We start from the raw sequence: 21,400 nt of genomic DNA on the forward strand, positions 1-21,400 counted from the left end.
TGTCTTATTTCTATAAGCTTTTAAATTCTGGAACATAAACATATATATTACTTATCCTTTTGGATTCATGAAGGGTCAGTTCTCTGATGCTCTATTCATAAACATTTCATGTTTCACATTTGGAACCAACATTTCAGTAAAGAAAATTAGATATGCTACACTCTTAGATCACATGCTCGCTGTATCCAGCTGAAACTTCTGGATACCACTGCCCTAATTGGTGGTCTGTTCTGTCATTTATTCATTTGCTTGTTCATTCTCACAACCCCTTAACAAATATGTACAGAGTGCTTACTCCGAGCCTGGCACTGAACTGCGACTGGGGATATAGTGGTGATCTATGCTGGATTGTGTTGTTCTGTGTGATGCCAAACCAAAATATATTGGATACACAGTGAGGATATTTAATAAAATAAACTATATGCCCAAATAAGTTGGGTGTAGTTAAAAAGGACCTCGGAATCAGACAAGTTTGGTGTGATCCGCTGCTGGTTACTCAACCTCTTGGAGGCTCTTTTATTCTCCCCACAATGCTAGCATTTCAGAATTGTTTTAGGAATTAAGCTAGAAAATGCATGTAGAATTGCCTGGCAATTGGGTCAGTTAATTTTATTAATTTGTTTGGCAACAGGCGTAGACATGAGTCTTTTAAGAAACTGGTGTCAGTGAAATTTTGAAACCGAAAACTCTGATCTCTTACTCTTTCAGTAGTGTTTCTTTTAATGGTTTTTCTTTTTTCCATTCCAATTTGACCCGACATTGAAGACATGAATGACCTCTTTGTAGTAGTGGGATAAGAGAGGGTGGTTTTTGCAGTCAGCTTATTTCTCTGGGACCCGACCAAATGGAAAGATCCCTGCTAGCATGTAGAACTCAATGTTTGAGAAATAAACTGGAATCAACTACCTTATATTCCTAACCAACAACTCCATCTGATGTGACCTTATCAGCTTTTTAATTGTTTCACTGGGCCATTCTGAGGATATCGACCTTGGTTCTGCAATTGAATTAAACAAACGTTAATTGAGCATCTCTCAGATGCCAGACCTTGTGCTTGAGGGTACCAAGAATGACCCCTGCCCCATGGATTTCTTGCAAATAATTCAAAAGGGAAGGGACGAAAGTGGTATTCAGAGCATATCTTCAATTCTCAGCTTTGAGTCCTCAAGTCTTCTAATAAAACAATTCAATTTTGCTCCTTGAGCTAAATCTTTCCATTTGTTATTTAGTGTTTGCCCTTCTTTCTTCCTGCTGTTCCCCATCTGCAGATGCCACTGGTAAGATTCATTTCAGCCTAAGAGTATGACATGTTTGGATTTATTTGTGAAAAACGCCTTCTACAAACAATTGCTATACCAAAGTGACTGTGCTGAATCACTGTAAGATGATGTGATCTCTTTTGAATGAGCCAGCCTGTTCATTCACTTTCTTCTGTTCATCATCCTTTGAAAGGTGTAGATTCTTTCCAAGTCAGAAGTCCTGTTTTTAAATGAACTAATTATCAGTCTCCAAGGGCAAATATGCTTAAAGTTCCTAGTATCACTTTCCTTTCTCCTATTCCTCTCCTACAAGGGAGAGCCAGGCTTTCAGAAAAGGGATCGGTCACATCAACAGCATAAGAGAGTAAAGTGTTTGCTCATGTTTATATAGCTGGTAGGTACCTCTTTCAAACTCTGTTCTGCCTGATTCTAAAACCTGTTCCTTTTCTTTACAACCAGGATTTTAAAACTCTTATTTCCTTAAGGTGCTTCAGGGGATTCCACAAATTCCATTTATACATATATAAAACTATTTAGAAAAAATTTAAATGCACTCTAAAGACAATTGATATATTTATTATTGCAAATTCTGGAAGATTTTTTAAAAAATAAATATTTTTGAACCTAATACCTAAGTGAATTCTGATTTCATTCCATTTGTATCGTTGCATATTATGGAAAGACAACAAAGATGCCTTTGGAAAGATGGAGATAAAAGGTTGATAATTACTGGCTTGCAACTTACACTACTCGTTTACCGAGAGATATATTACATAGCAAACAGAGCAGACATAATGAGGACTCCACCAACATGTGTAATACAATGTAGCTAACACACATCATACAGATAGTAACAGGACATGGATCAACACCCTGTAGGGGAAGGATTTCAGGGGAGGCAAGCAAGGTAGGCCTCTTGTTTTTAGGGCTATTCGTAAAATAGTGCATGTGTATTTAGTAAAACCAATTGTTTGAGAATTGTGCAGCTAATTGTGTAGCTATGTTTTTCATTTGCCAACTCATTTTCAGAAATAAGTATATTTCTGTTGGTTAGGCTTCATGCTGATGAGATTACAGTTTTAAAACACGTATGTGGCTTTACTTGACTTCATGGCCAAATTGTACACTCCTGACTTTGACCATTTTTTCCAGAATAGCTTCCTGTTTTTTTTTTTTGTTGTTTGTTTTTTTTTTTTTTTTTTTTGAGATGGAGTCTTGCTTTGTCACCAGGCTGGAGTGCAGGGGCATGATCTCCGCTCATTGCAATCTCTGCCTCCCGGGTTCAAGCGATTCCCCTGCCTCAGCCTCCTGTAGCTGGGACTACAAGTGCGTACCATGACACCTGACTAATTTTTTGTATGTAAGTAGAAACAGGGTTTCACCATGTTGGCCAGAATGGTCTGGATCTCCTGACCTCATGATCCCCCCACTTCTGCCTCCCAAAGTGCTTCCTCGTTTCAAAGACAAATTTAAAATGTGACTTCACATCTGTACCTACTACAGAAATGTATACTTCCATACACACTCACATACATGCACACTGCAAAAACTTTAGACCCTGTGAATCTAGTCAATAATGTTGCCTTTATGCCTGAAGAGCAGTACTTTTGTTTTCAGGTAGCATAAATTTTTTTAAAGATCAAATCTCAAAATTATAGTTCACTGAGAAGAACTTTGTCCTATAGACTCCTGTTCAGAGGCACGATGGTGATAAAGACAGCTTTTGCTTTCATTTGTATTTTATGACAGTGGAAATCAGGAGTATTTTCAAGGAGAAACTGTGAGAGAAATGACTTGGCTGAACATCTGCTATGAAGCTTTTATCTGAATCTGAGGCTGCAGTGGATGACCTCGAAGGATCTCCACTCCCAACTTTTAGATTATACAAGTCTAATCCAAATTCTTTCTTGTAAGGCTTTACGTTAACAAGAAAGATGGCTGCTTGCTGCCTTCTTCATCTGTTTTTTACATAGCAAATTACTTCCTAGAATGTCTGAAGTTTTGATAGCTGCATTTTGTCTTTATTTTATCGTTGGTCATGATACGTCTTTAAGGGGAAACAGTTCCATTTCATAGATATGGAAGCAGAGGCCATCTGAGGTTAAATGGTTTGTCAAAATCATATGTGAACTATGTAACACCAAAGGCCAAATATAGCACTAGGGATATTTCTGAAAATAAAAGGCAGTGCCCAAGAATCTATAACTTTGTTTTCTTTTTGAGGTAGAGTCTCACTCTGTTGCCCAGGCTGGTGTGCAGAGGCACCATCATAGCTCATTGCACCCTTGAACTTGAGACTCAAGCTATCCTCCCACCTCAGCCTCCCAAGTAGCTGGGACTACAGGAATGCACCACCACACCAGGCTAATTTTTCTATTTATTAATTTATTTTTGTAGAGACAGGGATTTGCTGTTGCCCAGCCTGGTCTCAAACTCTTGGCCTTAAACAGTCTTCCCACATCATCCTCCCAAAGCGCTGGAATTACAGGTGCGAGCTACCATACCCAGGCAATGTAACTTTAATTTTTTTCCCCCATTGGTAGGATTTTGAGTTTGTGTGTGCAGTTGCATGTGAGTGTTTGAGTCAGATATTATATCAAATTTGGCTTTGCATCTCAACTACCTAGCACTGTGCTGGACACAACATAGGCACTTAATAAATCCATGTAGTATAAATGAAAGGGTACCAGGGAAATAATCTTGTCTGGCAAAAGATAGTGGCATTTTCATTTTTAATCACTGGGATCCCGATTATTTTCAGTTCCCCACTCTGCCACCCCATCTCCCCAACCAAATCCTGAAATTCCCCCATGAATAATAAATACATTTATAACAAGCAATGGTCTTAACCTGAATTTTCATACTGGAAACAGTAACGATTTTGGATGTAGAACTCAATTTCTATGTTTGGGCATCTTTTGTAATTTCTTTATGCCTCAATTGGAGTTTAACAACAATGAATACAGATATTTTAAACCACTAGCATGAACGCTAACGACATTTATTAAGCACTTGCTGAAAGCCATGGAATGTGCCAGAGAGCTTACATGCATCTTCGTATTTAGTCCACGCAACACACCTGGGAGGCAGGTCTTCTTATTGCCACCATACCCTGGCTCAGAGACGTGAGTCTCCTGTTCAAAGTCACAAGGCCAGCCAGGCAGAGCTGGAAGAGGAGTAACGACTGACTGTGGTGAGGACTTGATGGTCAGCCCTCCATAAACAGCAGCTATTAAGATAATGGTGATAATGCAGGAGTCCTTGGGAGCACATAACACCATGAGTGTGCAGCATCTTAGCATAAGTAAGTGTACGAGATCTGTTTCCTCCCTAATAGTGAAGGCTGTCAGCATGAAAGCTATCTGCTTGAGGGCAGGGAAAACTTAAGGATGTGTTAGGGGTGAGAACGTAGAGAGTGATCACATTATTTCAAAATTAAAATAGTCCTTTTGAGAATATACCCTTCAATATTTAGCTGTGTATGTGAAAGTAGGAAACAGAGGCGAAAACATATTTTATCAATTTCACAATTTACCTAACATACGTCTTGATTTGCTATATGCTTGAATATTACAAAGAACAGGATGGAACATTCTTCCTTGCTCTTCCTCTGAGAGAAATCTGTTGCCGTATGCTGTTCAGCCTTCAGTCCGGGAGTGCCATCCCACAGTATTTCAGTGGAGAGCTGCCAGGAGAGAATAATAACACTAGCGGTGTTATTTGCTGACACGAAGGCTAGGAATACACTCACAGCCTAGACTTGGCTTCTTGCCTCTTGTTAAGGCACCGAACAGCCGGGCTTACCGACAACTTCCCTGAGACACACTCGCTTACTCTAGCACTATTTAAATCTCTTTGTGTGGTGTATTGCTTTATTTCCTTCAAATCTTTTATCTTTTTAATCTCACCTCTCATTCGTTTTCATCCCTGAGACTGAAGAAGGAAGAAGGAGTACAGATCTGGGGATGTTAACCTGAGGTCTCTGAACCCCAACATGAATGGGCTTCAGGTCAATCTTGAACCAAACCCCTGATCTCTCAGAAGGTAAGGGAGGCCTAGACCATCTTGCTTTTCTGAGGTTCCATTTAGATTAAAGAGTAGATATGCCCAAATAGAGTTAGCAAAGCTAGTGTTTATTTTTAACTGCTTACTATAATAAACTCTTTTAGCACATAACAGTATAAAAATATGATGCAATGTAATTGTGCAAAACAGGATATTTACAGTGTTTATGAAAAATACCAATTTAAAATGTTTCAGGTGGTATGATCAAATCATGGGTTGCAAGATTAAAGTGGTCTGGTGAATGTTTTCCATTTTTCAATTCTCAGCATGTGTCTCTGTGAATGTATGTGTAATCTAACTTCAAAAAGAAGTTTCATAGTCAAAATTTGAGGAATTCTGCTTATGTGAATCATCAACTACATGCCCCCCCACCCCCGCCCCTCACTGGTTCCTCTTTTTACTCAGCCTTTCCTGAGAGGGTCTGCCTTGACAGTGAATGCAATCTTTTATGCTCATAGGTTCACTTCCTAGGTTTTATTAGATGCTCTAGGCAGTCCATTTTCCAAAAAAAGGGTACAAACCTACTTGTCTCAAAAGTAATCTAACCTATTAAACCCAGACCAATGAACAGAACTCCTCATTTTAAAAATTCAGAATATTATTCTTTTATATTATAAAATCTTTTAACCTTGCAATTTAAATTAATATTAATTATTGGCATGCTTTTAAAAAGCATGTTTAGTAATCTTGAAATTTGTTGTTTCAAATTTCAAGAAAGTGTCTTGAAATTTGTTGTTTCCAAAAAAATCTTGTTTCTTAAATTTGCCGCCTCTCTATTCCTGTTCAGGAATATGTAAGGTTAAAACGAGGACACGGGTTATCCTAAAGAGTCAGTGGTCTAAAGCCCATCCTGCTACTCTGGCGCTGTGTGACCCCGAGGCAGTGCTCACCCTCTCTGTTCCTCAGTTCTGCATCTCTAAGATGAGACAGTTAATTTTTCATTCCTCACGTCCTTTTTAGCTCTAAAAGATTATTAATTTTCTTACTCTGTTTCTCCACCTACTTCCATACTGCCCCTGCAATGTTTTAATACCTGAGCTCCAAGGCTATTGTCATGACGTTCTGGCCTACTCTCTTAGAAATAAAAGAAAACAAAACATTTGCTTACTTTAACTACAACCAAAATCAGTACTTAATAGGTCTGAATTCAGATATATTTTGTCTTTGACCTGATGTCAATGAAATATTTATTTTCTTGTCATGGTGAGCAGTGCATGCCAAGGAAACTTAGATCACTATAAAAACTTAAAAATAAAAGAAAATCTAAATGTTTTGGCCCTGTTGCCAGATACAGAGCTGCACTGATAGCTTAGGGCACTAGATGGCGATATAAGTGTATCACATAACAAACATCTTCTTGATTGGTCCAGCATTAAAATCCTGATGATTGAGGCCAGAACAGGTTAATGCATTAGTTAAAGAAATGAAGTCAAATATAATCAAATGTAGGAATGTTGGCTAATGCTCTGAATATGTTCAGTAACCCAATGCTTATTGACAGAAAAGATTGTTAAAGTAGAAACTAATTTATCCTACTGTTGGGTGTATCTTCAAGCTAATTTTTTGGGCAAGAGTAGCCAATAAGCACGTTTCTCATAAAATGTGTATAATTCCTAAGTTCAGCTCCATTTTTGGTTTTCACTTTTTAAAAATAGCAATTGTTTGGGATGGCGTGTGCCTCACATATATTATTCATTACCAAGCACTATATTCTTATGAGGGATGTGAGCCCTAAGACACTGGTGTTTTAAAGGGGAAATGGCAGACTTACTGTAAGCTGTTGGCTGGGCCATTATTGACTGGCAGGCTCAACTGGAAGCACTTTGTTAGTGGATTAGGTTGCCCTGGAAATGCCTTCCTGAAACTCTAATGATGCACTTAAGGGAGCCCTCTGGAACAGGAGTAAAATGTCTTTTAGCAGGAGTGCCTTCCACCAGAGTCCTCTTGGGATGACTTGGGAGGGGGCTGGGGGCGCATCCAAAGAGATGCTCAGTAAGGAAACAACCCCAGAAAAAGGTTGCAGGTATCAATTTCTTACAGGTAAGCTAAGATAATGACTTACGGATGGATGCAAACTGTGGGCTTTCTGTGGGTGCCAGTGTTTCATGTCTTCATTTAGAAAGAACATCATTAATTTCAGAGAGTGTTTATTTATCTACCCATCTACGTATATATTAATAGTTATTTATTTATTTGCTAGGGGTTGTGGTGGCAGGCAGACGAAACAGAAAAGAAAAAAGAGAGAATCTGAGTGTATATGGTTTAAATCAAAGGATTAAAAAAAACCCACTTTGTAGTTTGAACATTGGGGTCATTTGGTGTGCGTGTCTGTGTTTTAAAGCAAGCTTTAGAGAGAAATTTGCCCTTCAGCAGGAATTCCGTGAGCGGGAAGGGGATAAGGGGGAGGGGGGAAGATTTGTAGATTTTTCAAATAAAAAGTCACTTGTGTTTATCTCACAACTTACCTCTTGGGTGGGGGGCGGGGATTTGCTGTGGGATGGTGATGGTGGTGGAGGTGAAAACAAGAAAGAATGAAAAGGCCCTTGGAAACTCCAGACTCCAGGACAGGACAGGGAGGGAAGTGGCTGCGCAGCACTGCGTCTCCGCCCCAAGCCCCGCGCGCCCGGCAATCGCGTGCCCACCGCTGGAGCGCGGCGTCCCCATGCAGTCCTGGCAACCTGTCACGGAGGAGGACGTGACTCGGAGCTGCCGCCGCTTCCTCTAAGCCATATTCCTTTAAGATGATGTAATAGTCATTTCCCTGGATGGTTTCTTGCCTGCACTGCTGAAACAACAGCATCCGAACTGCACTGGGAACTGTGGAACCACCCAGCTCCGCCACCAGAGAAGCCGGAGCCCCGGGCCCCCCGCCGGCACCTCTGCGCTGCGTTGGCCTCTGGCTCCCACCGGCTCCCACCTGGCTGGGAACATGGGAGTCCGTTTGCCCTTGCCGGCAGGTGGGGTGGCTACCTGGGACCCCAGCAGGGCACGTCTCTCCATCTTTCTGCTTCTGGGCTTTCTGAAAAGCTTCTAAGTCCTGGTACCTCTTGCAACTCTCTTCTAAGGATCCTTTCCAAAGATTTCTTTTTCCATTTCCCCCCCCCCACGGGGAAGCTTTGGTTGAATATTTTCTCTGCTTTACTTCTTCAACCCAACCTCCTCTCATCACGGTTTAACTTTTTTGTGACTTGTTTTAACTTAAGATACGGAGTGAATACATATGTACCTACATACTTACATAAACACAAATAGGCATTTATATAAATACATACATATAATAGTTATCTTCCAAGAGCACACCTCTCTGGCACTTTTCATTGATACCTCGGTCGTTTACCTGTTTGGGATTTGACAAGATCCAGACTCAGTTTGGCTGTGGATTCTGATTGCTTTACAAATGGTTATTATTATTTTTATTTTTTCACAAGAACTGGGTCTCCAGCACTCACTAAGGTAAGCTCTAAGACTTATTGCTTTTCCTGTTCAGCTGAAAGAAAACCCCATTTAGAAGTTGAAAATTGCATGTTTCTTTTTAAGGTAGACTTACAAGTAAAATTGTTTTTCATACTAATTGCTGGAGACAGAGGCTTATAGATAAACATGTAGACACAAAATCGCATGAGAGAAGCATGATTTAATTGAAGAATGACTGAGATCAGTAGTTCCAGAGCTGCTTATGTAAAATAATCTCTCTCTCCCTCCCTCTGTTTTTCCCTCCCTCCCTCTCTCTCTCTCCAGAGGACTCTCTTTTTCTGACTCATTCCGGGTTTGAGGAAATAATTTTTCTCTTTTCCTTCAGACGGACATCTGAGTAACTGGGGAATTGGCCTGCCTTGCCTGTGAGCTTGACGGAAGATTGGATATAGATGAGTTGATTATATTCTATGAAGTAACAGCTCACTACCATCTACCATCCCGGGTTTAAACTACTTTTTCAGCATCACTTCACCTGTGGACTCTTATACATTTTGCTTTCTTGGGGGAAAAAACCTGGGATAAGAGGAGGTCATTTTTTAATAAGTTAGCATCCTTTTCCCTTTCTTACAAGTTGATCCAAAGGATAAGGCTGTGACTCCATTGGATTGCACCTTCAAATCAAAATAGCAGCAGCAGAAGAAAGGGACAATGGCTCTGAGTGGAAACTGTAGTCGTTATTATCCTCGAGAGCAAGGGGCCGCAGTTCCAAACTCCTTCCCTGAGGTAGTAGAGCTGAATGTTGGGGGTCAAGTTTATTTTACTCGCCATTCCACATTGATAAGCATCCCTCATTCCTTCCTGTGGAAAATGTTTTCCCCAAAGAGAGAGACGGCTAATGATCTAGCCAAGGACTCTAAGGGAAGGTTTTTCATTGACAGAGATGGATTCTTGTTCCGTTATATTCTGGACTATCTCAGGGACAGGCAGGTGGTCCTGCCTGATCACTTTCCAGAAAAAGGAAGACTGAAAAGGGAAGCTGAATACTTCCAACTCCCAGACTTGGTCAAACTCCTGACCCCTGATGAAATCAAGCAAAGCCCAGATGAATTCTGCCACAGTGACTTTGAAGATGCCTCCCAAGGAAGCGACACAAGAATCTGTCCCCCTTCCTCCCTGCTCCCCACCGACCGCAAGTGGGGTTTCATTACTGTGGGTTACAGAGGATCTTGCACCTTGGGCAGAGAGGGACAGGCAGATGCCAAGTTTCGGAGAGTTCCCCGGATTTTGGTTTGTGGAAGGATTTCCTTGGCAAAAGAAGTCTTTGGAGAAACTTTGAATGAAAGCAGAGACCCTGATCGAGCCCCAGAAAGATACACCTCCAGATTTTATCTCAAATTCAAGCACCTGGAAAGGGCTTTTGATATGTTGTCAGAGTGTGGATTCCACATGGTGGCCTGTAACTCATCGGTGACAGCATCTTTCATCAACCAATATACAGATGACAAGATCTGGTCAAGCTACACTGAATATGTCTTCTACCGTAAGTACAAAGGGTTCTTTTAATTTTTTATGTGTGTCAATTCTCTTCGCAAATGTATATGGTCTGTGTGTTCTGTCCATACCTAAGGAACATGGTTTGGAATTCTTTTAACTCTTGAGTTATAGTTAGAGAATTAGAGGTTATAATTCAGCTCTCATGATTAACCTAAGGCAACTTTTATCCAATGAGGTCACAGAATATTCAAAGGCCTCCAAAATCACAAGATGCAAATGATGTTGGTATATGCAATATGTAAAATGGAAACAAGCATGTATATCTTTTTTTTTGCCAAATATTGAATTGTGAAAGTAAGGTTGATGATTGCATCTTGGCTGTTTGTCCATAGGAGCTTGGTATACTCAGTGGAAAAATTACTGCTGTCTATTCATTTAGCTGGACTTTGAGGTCTATTAAGCTGGTTGCTGAAGACTTGCTTTCATCAGGGGCTTTGAAAACACAAATGGATGTTGCCATGAATAATGTGGTCTTGGCTAGATGGCAGTACAGACTGCTGAAAGGCCCCCTGCTCCCCCCAAGTCTAAAATTTGCTTTTAAGGGTTTTACAAATCTGCTGTTTGATTCTGAAGCCTTTTGTACTGAGACCTGAGTTGCACTGCAGACTTAATTAAGCTGAACTTCATTTAAGATCTATCTAAAAGGAACTAGATCCTTGAGAATTGTCAATCACATACAAACACCTTCAGACAGCTGAGGTGATAGAATTACTGACATAAAAGGAAACCAGAGAGGGAGGAAATGAAACAATGATACTGAAGCCTTTTAAGTAAGGGGTTCTTAGAGGTCAGTTCATTTGCTTAAATGAAGATACCCTGCAGATTCCTCATTTTATGATATGGCATTATTCTAAACTATAAACTATGAGCCATTGGTCTCTGAAAGGAAGAGTAAATCAGCCTGCACTCTTTGGTACTGTATTTTAACTGCCAGTTTTCAACAGGCCCAGGAGTTGGGTGAAGTAAATTCCACAAGAAATGTGTTTCCAGTGTTAACATTTGATTTCCTGTATTCTTATTCTAAAACAAATCCAGAATTCAGAATTAAAATATCTAAATTTCTTTAAACATAAAAGTAGGACTGACTTTCTTGGACTGGTTTTCTTCCTTAGTTATGTTTATTCATTTGGCAATGGTGCTGGAAACCTTGGTGAAGAGGCTAGTGGGAAGCCAAGTCGTTCTCTACTAAGCTATCACACATTTGGTTTTGAGAAGTGAAGGCACACGTATTGCATAGCCAGAACAACCTGTGGAAAAAAATGAAATCAGTAATCAGTTCAGGAGTATACTGATGTGCAATAACAAACATCATTTGGTTCATTAATCCTATCTGTGGCCTTTATCTACAGTCTATATCTTCTTTTATGCTAGAGCCTAGTGGACAGGTATTGTTTTCTTCCTTTTGGTAAATTTCCCACTAGTGTAGAGATAAGATTCTGCCTTTTTAGCTTTGTATAAAGGAATATGACATTATCTATCGTTCTAAAGAAGAAATATCTTCTCCAAACTTTTTGGAGAAGTACATCTTAGAGATAGTTCCCATGCAGCTTTGTAATATTTACCATGTTCTCCAATTTTGAATATTTGAAAACATAGCATCATAAGAAGCTTCAACCACATAAATGAAAACATACCAGTTATAGCCCCCAGAAAGACCACATTGGATTTATAGTCACTTGCTCACAGAAATGAGACCGACACACTGAAATTTATTTGTCTACCAGTGGCATTTCTGTGTTCATCAAAGGCTCATCTGTCCAACACAATTTCCCTTTAGATTGCTCTGGACAGGCTCCATTCTCCTGACTATGTCATTTCTTCTTTCTTTGTTGAATTGCTGAGAGATTGCTGAGGAATAGTTTGTTCTCCATCTCTCCATGGACAGGCTAGCACAAATGCGCAGGAACTTCATACCAGCAGCATATATCTTGCAAATGATATGCTTCCCCTTTGTACCCAACATCCAGAGCTAAGTGTTAACTCTTCCTCTGTCTTAGGACCAATAAAACTGACAGCTGGCTTTCTAGGGTGCGTAACAGCTTCCGTGCAGCTGCTTAGCCATAATTATTTAATTAGAAGCTGCCAACTGTGCCTATATAAGCATTAATTCATCAAGCTGTTGTGCTCGGGTTAATGGGCCAAAACCATGGGAGATGCTCTAAAGCAGGGAGTTGGCTGCATGCAAAGATGCTTTTCACAAAGGAACTCAACTTCCTCCTGGGCTTAGGGGGAAATACATACATATACATACATACATATATTATATATACACACACACACACACACACGCTCCTTACATCTAAGGAATTAACAGTTTAAGCAATCAGTCTTTTTTGATAACACAGGAATAATGCAGAGTCACTTTGCATGGATCAATATCTCAGTAAAAAGTAAACAGCAAGAAATTAGTGCATTGCATGATGGTTCATAATCATGGGGAGAGACTTCTTGTTTCCCTGTTTGCCTATTTTTTCTTCTGAGTCTTCCAAGAAAAATTTGGTAGACTGAAATCTACCTATCAACCATGAATAAGTTAGATTCTTACCTCATTTACATTTTCATGTGGACCTAGAGTTGATGGTCACTATCAGGTGGTTTTGAGTGTGTGTTTTGTTAGCGTAGAACTATGAACAATGAAAAAGTCAACAGGTGTTTGTTATGTGCTTAAGAGGAAGGTAAGAAATGTGTTTGTCTACATCACTTACACACCAAAATATAGGTGAAATGCTATGGATTATGATTCATTTATCTGCAACTAAAAGAGTTAATATGAGTGATACAGGAACATAGAAAAGAAATGTCTACCCTAGGGATTGTCTTACAAAGTATTTTAGACGTGTCCTTTGCTTTAATTTAAAACAATAAGAAGGCTTCTTTACTCCTTTCCCACCCAACTGACTGAATAATTACTTTTCAAGCATTATGTGGAAGGTGAGGTGATAAATATCATAAAATGCCTTCTTGATTCACCTCTAAATAAAATGAGATCTATGTAATTTGGAAAAGACAAATCCTGATTTTGAACTAGATACTCAATGACAATTCACATCACTTAGGAACCAAATGACAGGTGCATGGAAATAAATGAACCTTTATTTCCAGAGCCATCTTCTGATGCCTGAGAGAGTGGGAAGATTGTTCTTGGTTGGAGAGAATTATGCACATTTCCAAAAGCCTACTCATGAGTGAGTTACTTCAGCCAAATGCCTGAAAGCACTAAGATTTAAAGGCATTTGCCTCTAATAAAGCTGTGATAACATCACCACACATAGGGAGGTTAATTCATAGGACACTTATTCTGAAAACATACACTCTGAATTCTGTGAATTATAGAAGCAGACACATTGATTCATCATCTTTTCAACAAATTGCAGCTTGTAAGTGCATTTTAACCTTTCTTCTCTTTACTTATTTTCCTAAAATTTACAGTTGCTTCCACAGAAGTCTCTAAATTGCCTTTTAGATGCAGTATATATCTTCAGGATTATTGATTAAGATAGGCTGTCGGAAAAAAGTAGATCAAGAAATTATCTTCCACTTATAATTCAGCTGTGTGACCTTGTATTGGGGAGAAATATATGCTTTGGCCACTGTGAATAATTTAGGTAAGATTGACTTTAACAAGCTTCAATAAGAGCATGTGCTTTCATAAGAAAAACAGGTGGAAATGCATCTACCCTAAAATGATTCTAGCTTTTTTTTCTCATGGCTATTTGAAAGATCTCAGTACAGGTTGAGCATCCCTAATTCAAAAATACCATATCCAAAAGGATTCAAAATCCAAAACTTCTTGAGAGCCAGCATGGTGCCACAAGTGGAAAATTCCACACATAAGTACTCAACACAAACTTTGTTTCATGTCCCAATTATTAAAACTATTGTATACGATTACATTCAGGCTATGTGTATAATGTACATATAAAACATAAATGAATTGCATGTTCAGACTTGAGTCTTAGCCCCAAGATACGCCATTACGTATGTGCAAATATCATAAAATCTGAAAAAATCCAAAATCTGAAACATGTCCGGTTCAGGCATTTTGAGTAAGGGATACTCAACCTGTAAGAATTTCAATTTTTATTACTTATAGAGATATGGTATTGGCACATTCAAAGTGAAACATCAGGGATAGCAGAGTGGCCAGAATCATAAGGTATGTGAGGTTTGGTCCCTACACCACCAGCATCTCTCTCTGTGACTTCCTTCTGTTCCTCTTTCCTTCTGTTCCTCTTTCCTTCTGTTTGAGTCACTCCTGCTCTCCAGTTCCTTCTCCCATGCCATAATCAAAGCTCATCTGGAAAAATTCTGCTCTGTCATTATACTTAGAATGCTTTCAAGGCATGATGTTACCTTCCCCAGGGGTATTTGTACATAAGAGCACTTTTAATAGTTGTGGCTCAGGCATCCTTTTACCCTGAAGAAAGTAGTTCTTAAGATTTGAAACTTCTTAATTTCTGATAAAAAACAAACCACAGCTTAAGTATAAAACTTCATTGTGAAGTCAGTTTAGACCCATGCTCAGGCAGATATTGGATAATAAAGGGCAGAAGCAGCAGGCATAATTTTTCTTATTTCTTTAAGATGCTGTGCATTGAGAATTGGGCTTAATAGAACAGTGATATAAGCATGTTAGTGAAGTATTTTATTATACTGTTTTCACTTCTATGCCAAGCAAGAGCTGTTACCTGAGCCCAGTCCCTTGTAGGAGAAGATTAAAATAGTTTCTTCCTGGGTCTGTGGCATCAGGGAAGGTATTTGGCAGCAAGAATTGTGTCAATGTATGGGTGAAAAGGGGAGGTCTCTGAGGTTGCCCCCAAGTATTCTGATACATTAAAGTATATATGATTGGAAAGAGAAGACCGAATGTTTCTAACAGCCTAATGAGGTTGTATCTAATCAAAGAAATTAGAAATGGAAGTAGCTGAGAATGTGCCACAAAGCTCCATCTGGAACACCTCCAAACACAAAACACGGAAAGGAGTAACTACGCATAGGATGAGTGCCAGTCCCATGCATAGAAAGAAGTCTTCCAGAAATGGATAGACAAATGCTCAGTTTCTGCATCATAACGCACTGTTGCTCTTTTTCTTTTGTCTCTGCGATGGCTTTTCTCAAGTATTGTATTTCTTGGCAAATCAGTTAATTTTTTTTATTACAGAAATTTTCAAACCTATCCAAATGTAGAGATAATGGCATAATGAACTTTCATGTAACCATCACCCATCTCTAATAATTACACTTAGCACTGCAAGACCAATCTTGTTTCATCCATATTCCTACTTAATTTCCCTTCTGTTGACACTGGATTATTTTGAAGCAAATCCCAGACATCAATTAATTTCTTCATCCACAAATGCTATGGTATGTATTTCTAAAATATAAATTATTTTAAAAGCAACATAACATCATTATATGGTATTATACCATATACCATTATAACATACAAAATTAATAATCCTTTAATATTATCAAATATCTAGTCAGTGTTTAAAGTTTCCTGATTTCTTCACAATGTTCTTAAAAGTTGGTTTTAATCAAGATGCAAATGAAATCTACATATTACATTATATTTGTCTGCTAATTTTCTCTCATGATTTAAAAAATATTGCATATAACTTATATGCAACGAAGTGGTAAAATGTCCATCTTATGTCTCTTTTAATTCCTCCCTTTCTTTCTCTTCTTCTGTTTCAGTTTTCCCTTCCCTTTCCTTCTCTCTCTCTTTCTTTTCTTTTCTTTTCTCTTTTCTCTTTTCTTTTCTTTTTCCTTCCTTCCTTCCTTCCTTCCTTCCTTCCTTCCTTCCTTCCTTCCTTCCTTCCTTCCTTCCTTCCTTCCTTTCTTTCTTTCTTTCTTTCTTTCTTTCTTTCTTTCTTTCTTTCTTTCTTTCTTTCTTTCTTTCTTTCTCCTCTTTTTTACAACTTATTTGTTTCATGAAGTCAAGTTGTCATGTTGAATATCCTGCATTCTGGGTTTTGCTCATCCATCTCTATGATCTCCGTGATATTATTAACACATCCTCCTCAATCCTTATGTTTTCGGTAAGCTCATTAGATCTAGACTCCAGATTTTAGAGGCTTAATCAGATTCACTCTATTTCTGACAAGTTTTCACAGGTGATAACAAGTCCATTTTAAATTTGCGTTGGAGGATTGAAATGCTGTATGTTATGGAGGCAAGATAAGGGCATGTTTTTATTGCTAGCTTTTGCATATTTATCATCTGAATCAATAGCAATTGGGTGTATTCTCTCCATTGTTCAAGTTGATTCTGATGTTAAAGCAAGCATTTAAAGAGGTCCCTCATTTTCTCTCCAGTCATTCAAAGTCTAGTATTGCCCTTCCATTGTCATTAGATTAGGCTACCATTCAGGTGCTGCAGTGAGCTTACCAAGTTGTGCAGTGGGCCCTATTGACTATGAGAATCATTTTGGGTAGAAAAGTTTGCCTTCTGGCTCTTCTGATTTTACATTTGAGTATCTTTGTATTCTTTCAATTGTGCTGAAACTCCACTGAACTTACCATTTGTGTTTCCCAAGCCTCTTCTCTAAATGGCATTGTTAGTCACTCATTGCCCAAGGAGGAATAAAACGTAGGTGACATTCCTGATTCTTTCTTCTCCCCACTTTCTCCAATCTCCAACAAGTCCTGTTGGTTCTTCTCCTTCATCTCCCTCAGGTCCATCCTCTTCTTTCCATCTCCGCTGATGGAAAGGCCATGAGCATTGCTTTATTGCTTTTCTATACTCTTACAAATGAACTTAAATTGTTCTCCCCCTCCTGCATCCTGTATTTTCCCCTTTGGATCTATCCTCCTTGCTCCAAATATGATGAGATTTTTAAGGAGTGACTGACTATATCACTCCTTTGCTTAAAGTTGATGACTGTCTTACAACTGCTCTTGTATTCAAACACAAACTCTTTAACGTGAACCACGTCCTTTTGTGAAATCACTTCTGCTTCCCTCCCCAGCCTCTACTGTTGCCATTTGGCCCTCTATGCATTTATAACCTTAGCCATAACAGATCTTTTTTAGTTCCTGAATGCTGCTGTATACTTTCATGTTCATTTTTTGTGCGTGATGTTCCTTCTGCCTGGAACTCTGCCTCCATCTGCTTTGATTAGCTAAATGTTCAGTTTCCCAATCCAGAAGTTACTTCTTCTGGGAAGCCTTTCCTAGTCCACCATACCTGGATTAGGTACCCCTTATCTTTGCCTCTTTAGATCCTATTTTTCTATATCACAGCATGTATAATAATGTATTCTACTTGTTTATTTACCTGTCTTTCCAACTGTAAGCTTTGTGAAGACAGAAACTGTATCTGTCATGTTCATTATTATGCCTGATTCAGTGCCTGGAACAAATGTAGGTATAGTACTTTATAAATATTTCTTTAGAATGCATTTTTAAAAGTTCCTACTGCAATATTATGTTTTGGTCATAGATGCTACTGTCTTGAATATACTATTGTATTATCTCTTAATAGAAGAACTGGAGGGAAGTGATGGTATGATTGATGCCTTAAATAATAATAATGTTATTTTCTAACTTTCACTGAGTGCTAAGCATTTTACAGACTAGTTGGAATTCTCATTGAAAGGTGCTCTACTCTTGGCACCTGTGCAAAGATTCTAGCTCTAGGGAACTGAGAAAAACACTTACCAGCAGCAAAGTCTCCTGTGGTCTCCTTTCAGTTGGTTCATCCAAGCAGGAGTAAATTGAAGCTGGATGTGACCAGGGTTTAGGGAGAAATCCAGGAGGGAACGAGGATTCACAAAAGTGCTGCAAAATTGATAAATATCCCCAATAGAAAAAGAGCTCTACAAGAAGGCAACCTTGTCGGTCTCACAGTACAGTTCCTTGTCGGTCTCACAGTACAGTTTGCAAACTGTACTGTGAGACCGACAAGGTTGCCTTCTTAATTTTCTTACTGCCAAAGTATTCCACTTCCTCATCTCTTCCCATAAATGTTAATTTTCATTTCTTTTTTTTTTTTTTTTTTTTTTTGAGACGGAGTCTCGCTCTGTCGCCCAGGCTGGAGTGCAGTGGCGCGATCTCGGCTCACTGCAAGCTCCGCCTCCCGGGTTCACGCCATTCTCCCGCCTCAGCCTCCGAGTAGCTGGGACTACAGGCGCCCGCCACCTCGCCCGGCTAGTTTTTTGTATTTTTAGTAGAGACGGGGTTTCACCATGTTAGCCAGGATGGTCTCGATCTCCTGACCTCGTGATCCACCCGCCTCGGCCTCCCAAAGTGCTGGGATTACAGGCTTGAGCCACCGCGCCCGGCCAATTTTCATTTCTTAATGCCAGAGGCAGCATAACATAGTGGTTAAGAGCCTGGATTTTGGTGCCCAGGCAGCTTGAGGTTGAATCCCAGCTTTGCTACCTACCAGATACATGATCATTAGCAAATTGCTTCCATGTCTCAGTTTCCTCAACTGTAAAATGGAGAGGATAACAATAGTACTTGCCACATAGAGTTGATATGATAATTAAATGGGTTGATATATAGAAAGTGCTTAGAACAGTGCCAGACACCCAGTCAGTGCAATAGAAGCCTTAATAAATACGAGGCCTCTGGGAATACTGCATGGATGAGACATAAGCGCTTCCTTTAAATAACATATGCAATTCTTTCTAATAGTCCTTTTGAAAACTTTGCCCAGTTTATTGATGTTAAAACAGGTTAAAACAAACAAAAAATATACAGAAGTCACTTTATAAGAAGAAGTTTTAGCTATTTGTTATAACTGAATCTGAGGTAAACCCCTTAAAAAGCTTCGAATTCTATTAACTCTTTGCTTCATTCTGGTTATTCCACAATGGAAGTGATTAATAGAGGGTTTCCTCCCCCCATCCCTCACCTTGATTTCAACCTATGGCTTTTTGGAACCTAGAGTAATGTACGATGGAATTAAAAATTAAGAATACAGCTTAAATTATTTATCTGATCACTGCAGAATTAGAATAACCTTTTGTGAATATCAGCCTAGAGAGTATTCCCTCTCATGGTGACAGAAAATGGTTACTGAGTATGCCACTGACAATAGGATCATTGAAATTGCTCCAGAAATGAAGACAAGACATTTTGCTTCACACTGTGAGTAGCTGTGTTATATAGCATTCAAAGGAAATAAGATTGCTAATGGGATGGGAGGCTGTTACTGTGTGACCCATTCAAAAACTGCCCCATGTGAAGAAATTCTTACTTCTCGCCTTTTACGCATCAGTTCCACTCCAAAGAAGAAAGTTAGAATAATTTCCTCAGTCAAATTCACAGCAACTTTTTATTCTGAGTAAATTGGATGTAATCTGATTAGGAGTTAGTTGTACTGATGAAAATAGAAAGTAACTAGTTGAACATAACTTGGTGGCAAAGTTAAGAGACTCTCAGCTGCGTGTGGTGGCTCACGCCTGTAATCCCAGCAGTTTGGGGGCGCTGAGATGGGAGGATCACCTGAGGTCAGGAGTTTGAGACCAGCCTGGCCAACATGGGGAAATTCCATCTCTACTAAAATTACAAAAATTAGCCGGGTATGGTGGTGGGTGCCTGTAGTCCCAGCTACTTGGGAGGCTGAGGCAGGAGAATTGTTTGAACCTGGGTGGTGGAGGTTGCAGTGAGCCGTCATCATGCCAATGCACCCAGCCTGGCCCACAGGGTGAGACTCCGTCTAAAAAAAAAAAAAAAAAAACAGAGAGAGAGAGAGAGAGAGAGAAAGAGAGACTCTCAGGCTGTTTTGGACAACATTGTGGACTGTCCAGGTCAACAATGAGAAAATAGAGAAAAGGACAACTAAGCTCTGGTAGTGGTAACATTTTTGTACAGGGGACTCTGGAGCAGCAGAGAAATTTTAGTAATTAGACTAAAGAAAATTAGGCATATCGATATTAGAGTGTGGCAGAGGCATAGAATTAAAACCAAGGGACTTATCTTGACTTAGAGAAGAGTTTCAGAGTTCTGAAGATACCCCAAACAGAGAATGAGCTGGATCACGTTGAAAAGCACATCAAGCACTGGTCAGGCATCACTGCTAATTTTCGTACAGCTTAAGCACTCATTTACATCAGTTAAAGACATTTTCCTATGGGCATATGCCTGCAAAATTACACTGTAATTCAAATGGAAAATAGAATCCAGTTTTCACTAATTTTCTTTCTAGTCAACTAGGTGAGATTTTTTTTTCTTTTTTCCTTAAACAGAGGGATATCTGTGTGGAGTTGTTCAATTTTGTCAAGCTGCAACAAAATAAAATTTGTTAATTCCTATTTGCCCAATAAAAGCATATCTTAGAAAATGAGCAGTTTCACTTGGCTTTTCTGAATAGATATTCCTTTGGGACAGAGAGGTAATAACTGATAATATAATGTGTGATATTTTCAACAATTTTAGGTCAACTTTGGATGCTCTAAAATATAAAATATTTATTTGGAAAGGTGTTATTGCTTCACACTTATTGAGGACCTGTCTTATGTGAAGTACTTTTCTGCAGGCCTGTTCAGTTAAAATGGGTAGAAAATGTCATATCTGTATGCAAAGAATCAGCATTCTGATTCACCAGCTCTTCATGTTAATGATTTTCTAGTACTTCTCCACAATCTGCCAGGGAAGTGATTAACAATCTGCATATACTTCATTGATTGGAAACTGCAGGCACTTCAAACCTTCCTTCATCTTCCTTCATATGCATCCTTACATACAGACCAAAAAAAAAAAAAAAAAAAAAAAAGGTAATGAAGTGTAATTTTGTTTTCTTACACACCTTGACATCCTTTCAACAGAATGACCTTCTTTAACAGGCGGATTTAGGTCTAGCCTCAGTTACTCGCTGAGAGTTCTGTTTACTACTTTCTGGGCAGGTGAGTAAATGACAGGCACCGTGACCTTGCTGTGCCCTTTGCTCTTGTGTGTGTTAGGTTCCTCAACATCATCCACCACGTGCAGTGGTGGGCTCTTATACATCTTCTAGAAATACCTATTGAACACCTACAGTGTGCCCACGATTACACGAAGCTCCAATAATTCACCTGTGAGCAGAAGCATATGGTCAATGTTGTCATGGAGCATAGGGTGTAGAAAGAGATTATAATAGTAAATGGGAAATTTCAA

General features: G+C 39.2%; 1 protein-coding gene across 2 annotated transcripts in view; it reads left to right on the forward strand.

Moving 5' to 3' along the window:
* The window catches only part of KCTD16 (potassium channel tetramerization domain containing 16), a 318,500-nt gene that overhangs the window by 33,014 nt on the left and 264,086 nt on the right, over positions 1–21,400 (forward strand). Inside the window, exons 1-2 of one of the 2 annotated variants that reach the window (XM_025387680.1) lie at positions 8,011–8,777; positions 9,124–10,281. In XM_025387680.1, coding sequence (XP_025243465.1) covers positions 9,450–10,281 — 832 coding nt within the window. In that variant the 5' untranslated portion in view covers positions 8,011–8,777; positions 9,124–9,449. Of the gene's footprint in view, positions 1–8,010; positions 8,778–9,123; positions 10,282–21,400 lie in introns of those variants that run through there. The other variant, XM_025387678.1, reaches the window with a different exon arrangement.

This window comes from Theropithecus gelada, chromosome 6 (assembly GCF_003255815.1).
Source record: "Theropithecus gelada isolate Dixy chromosome 6, Tgel_1.0, whole genome shotgun sequence".
Taxonomy (NCBI): domain Eukaryota; kingdom Metazoa; phylum Chordata; class Mammalia; order Primates; family Cercopithecidae; genus Theropithecus; species Theropithecus gelada.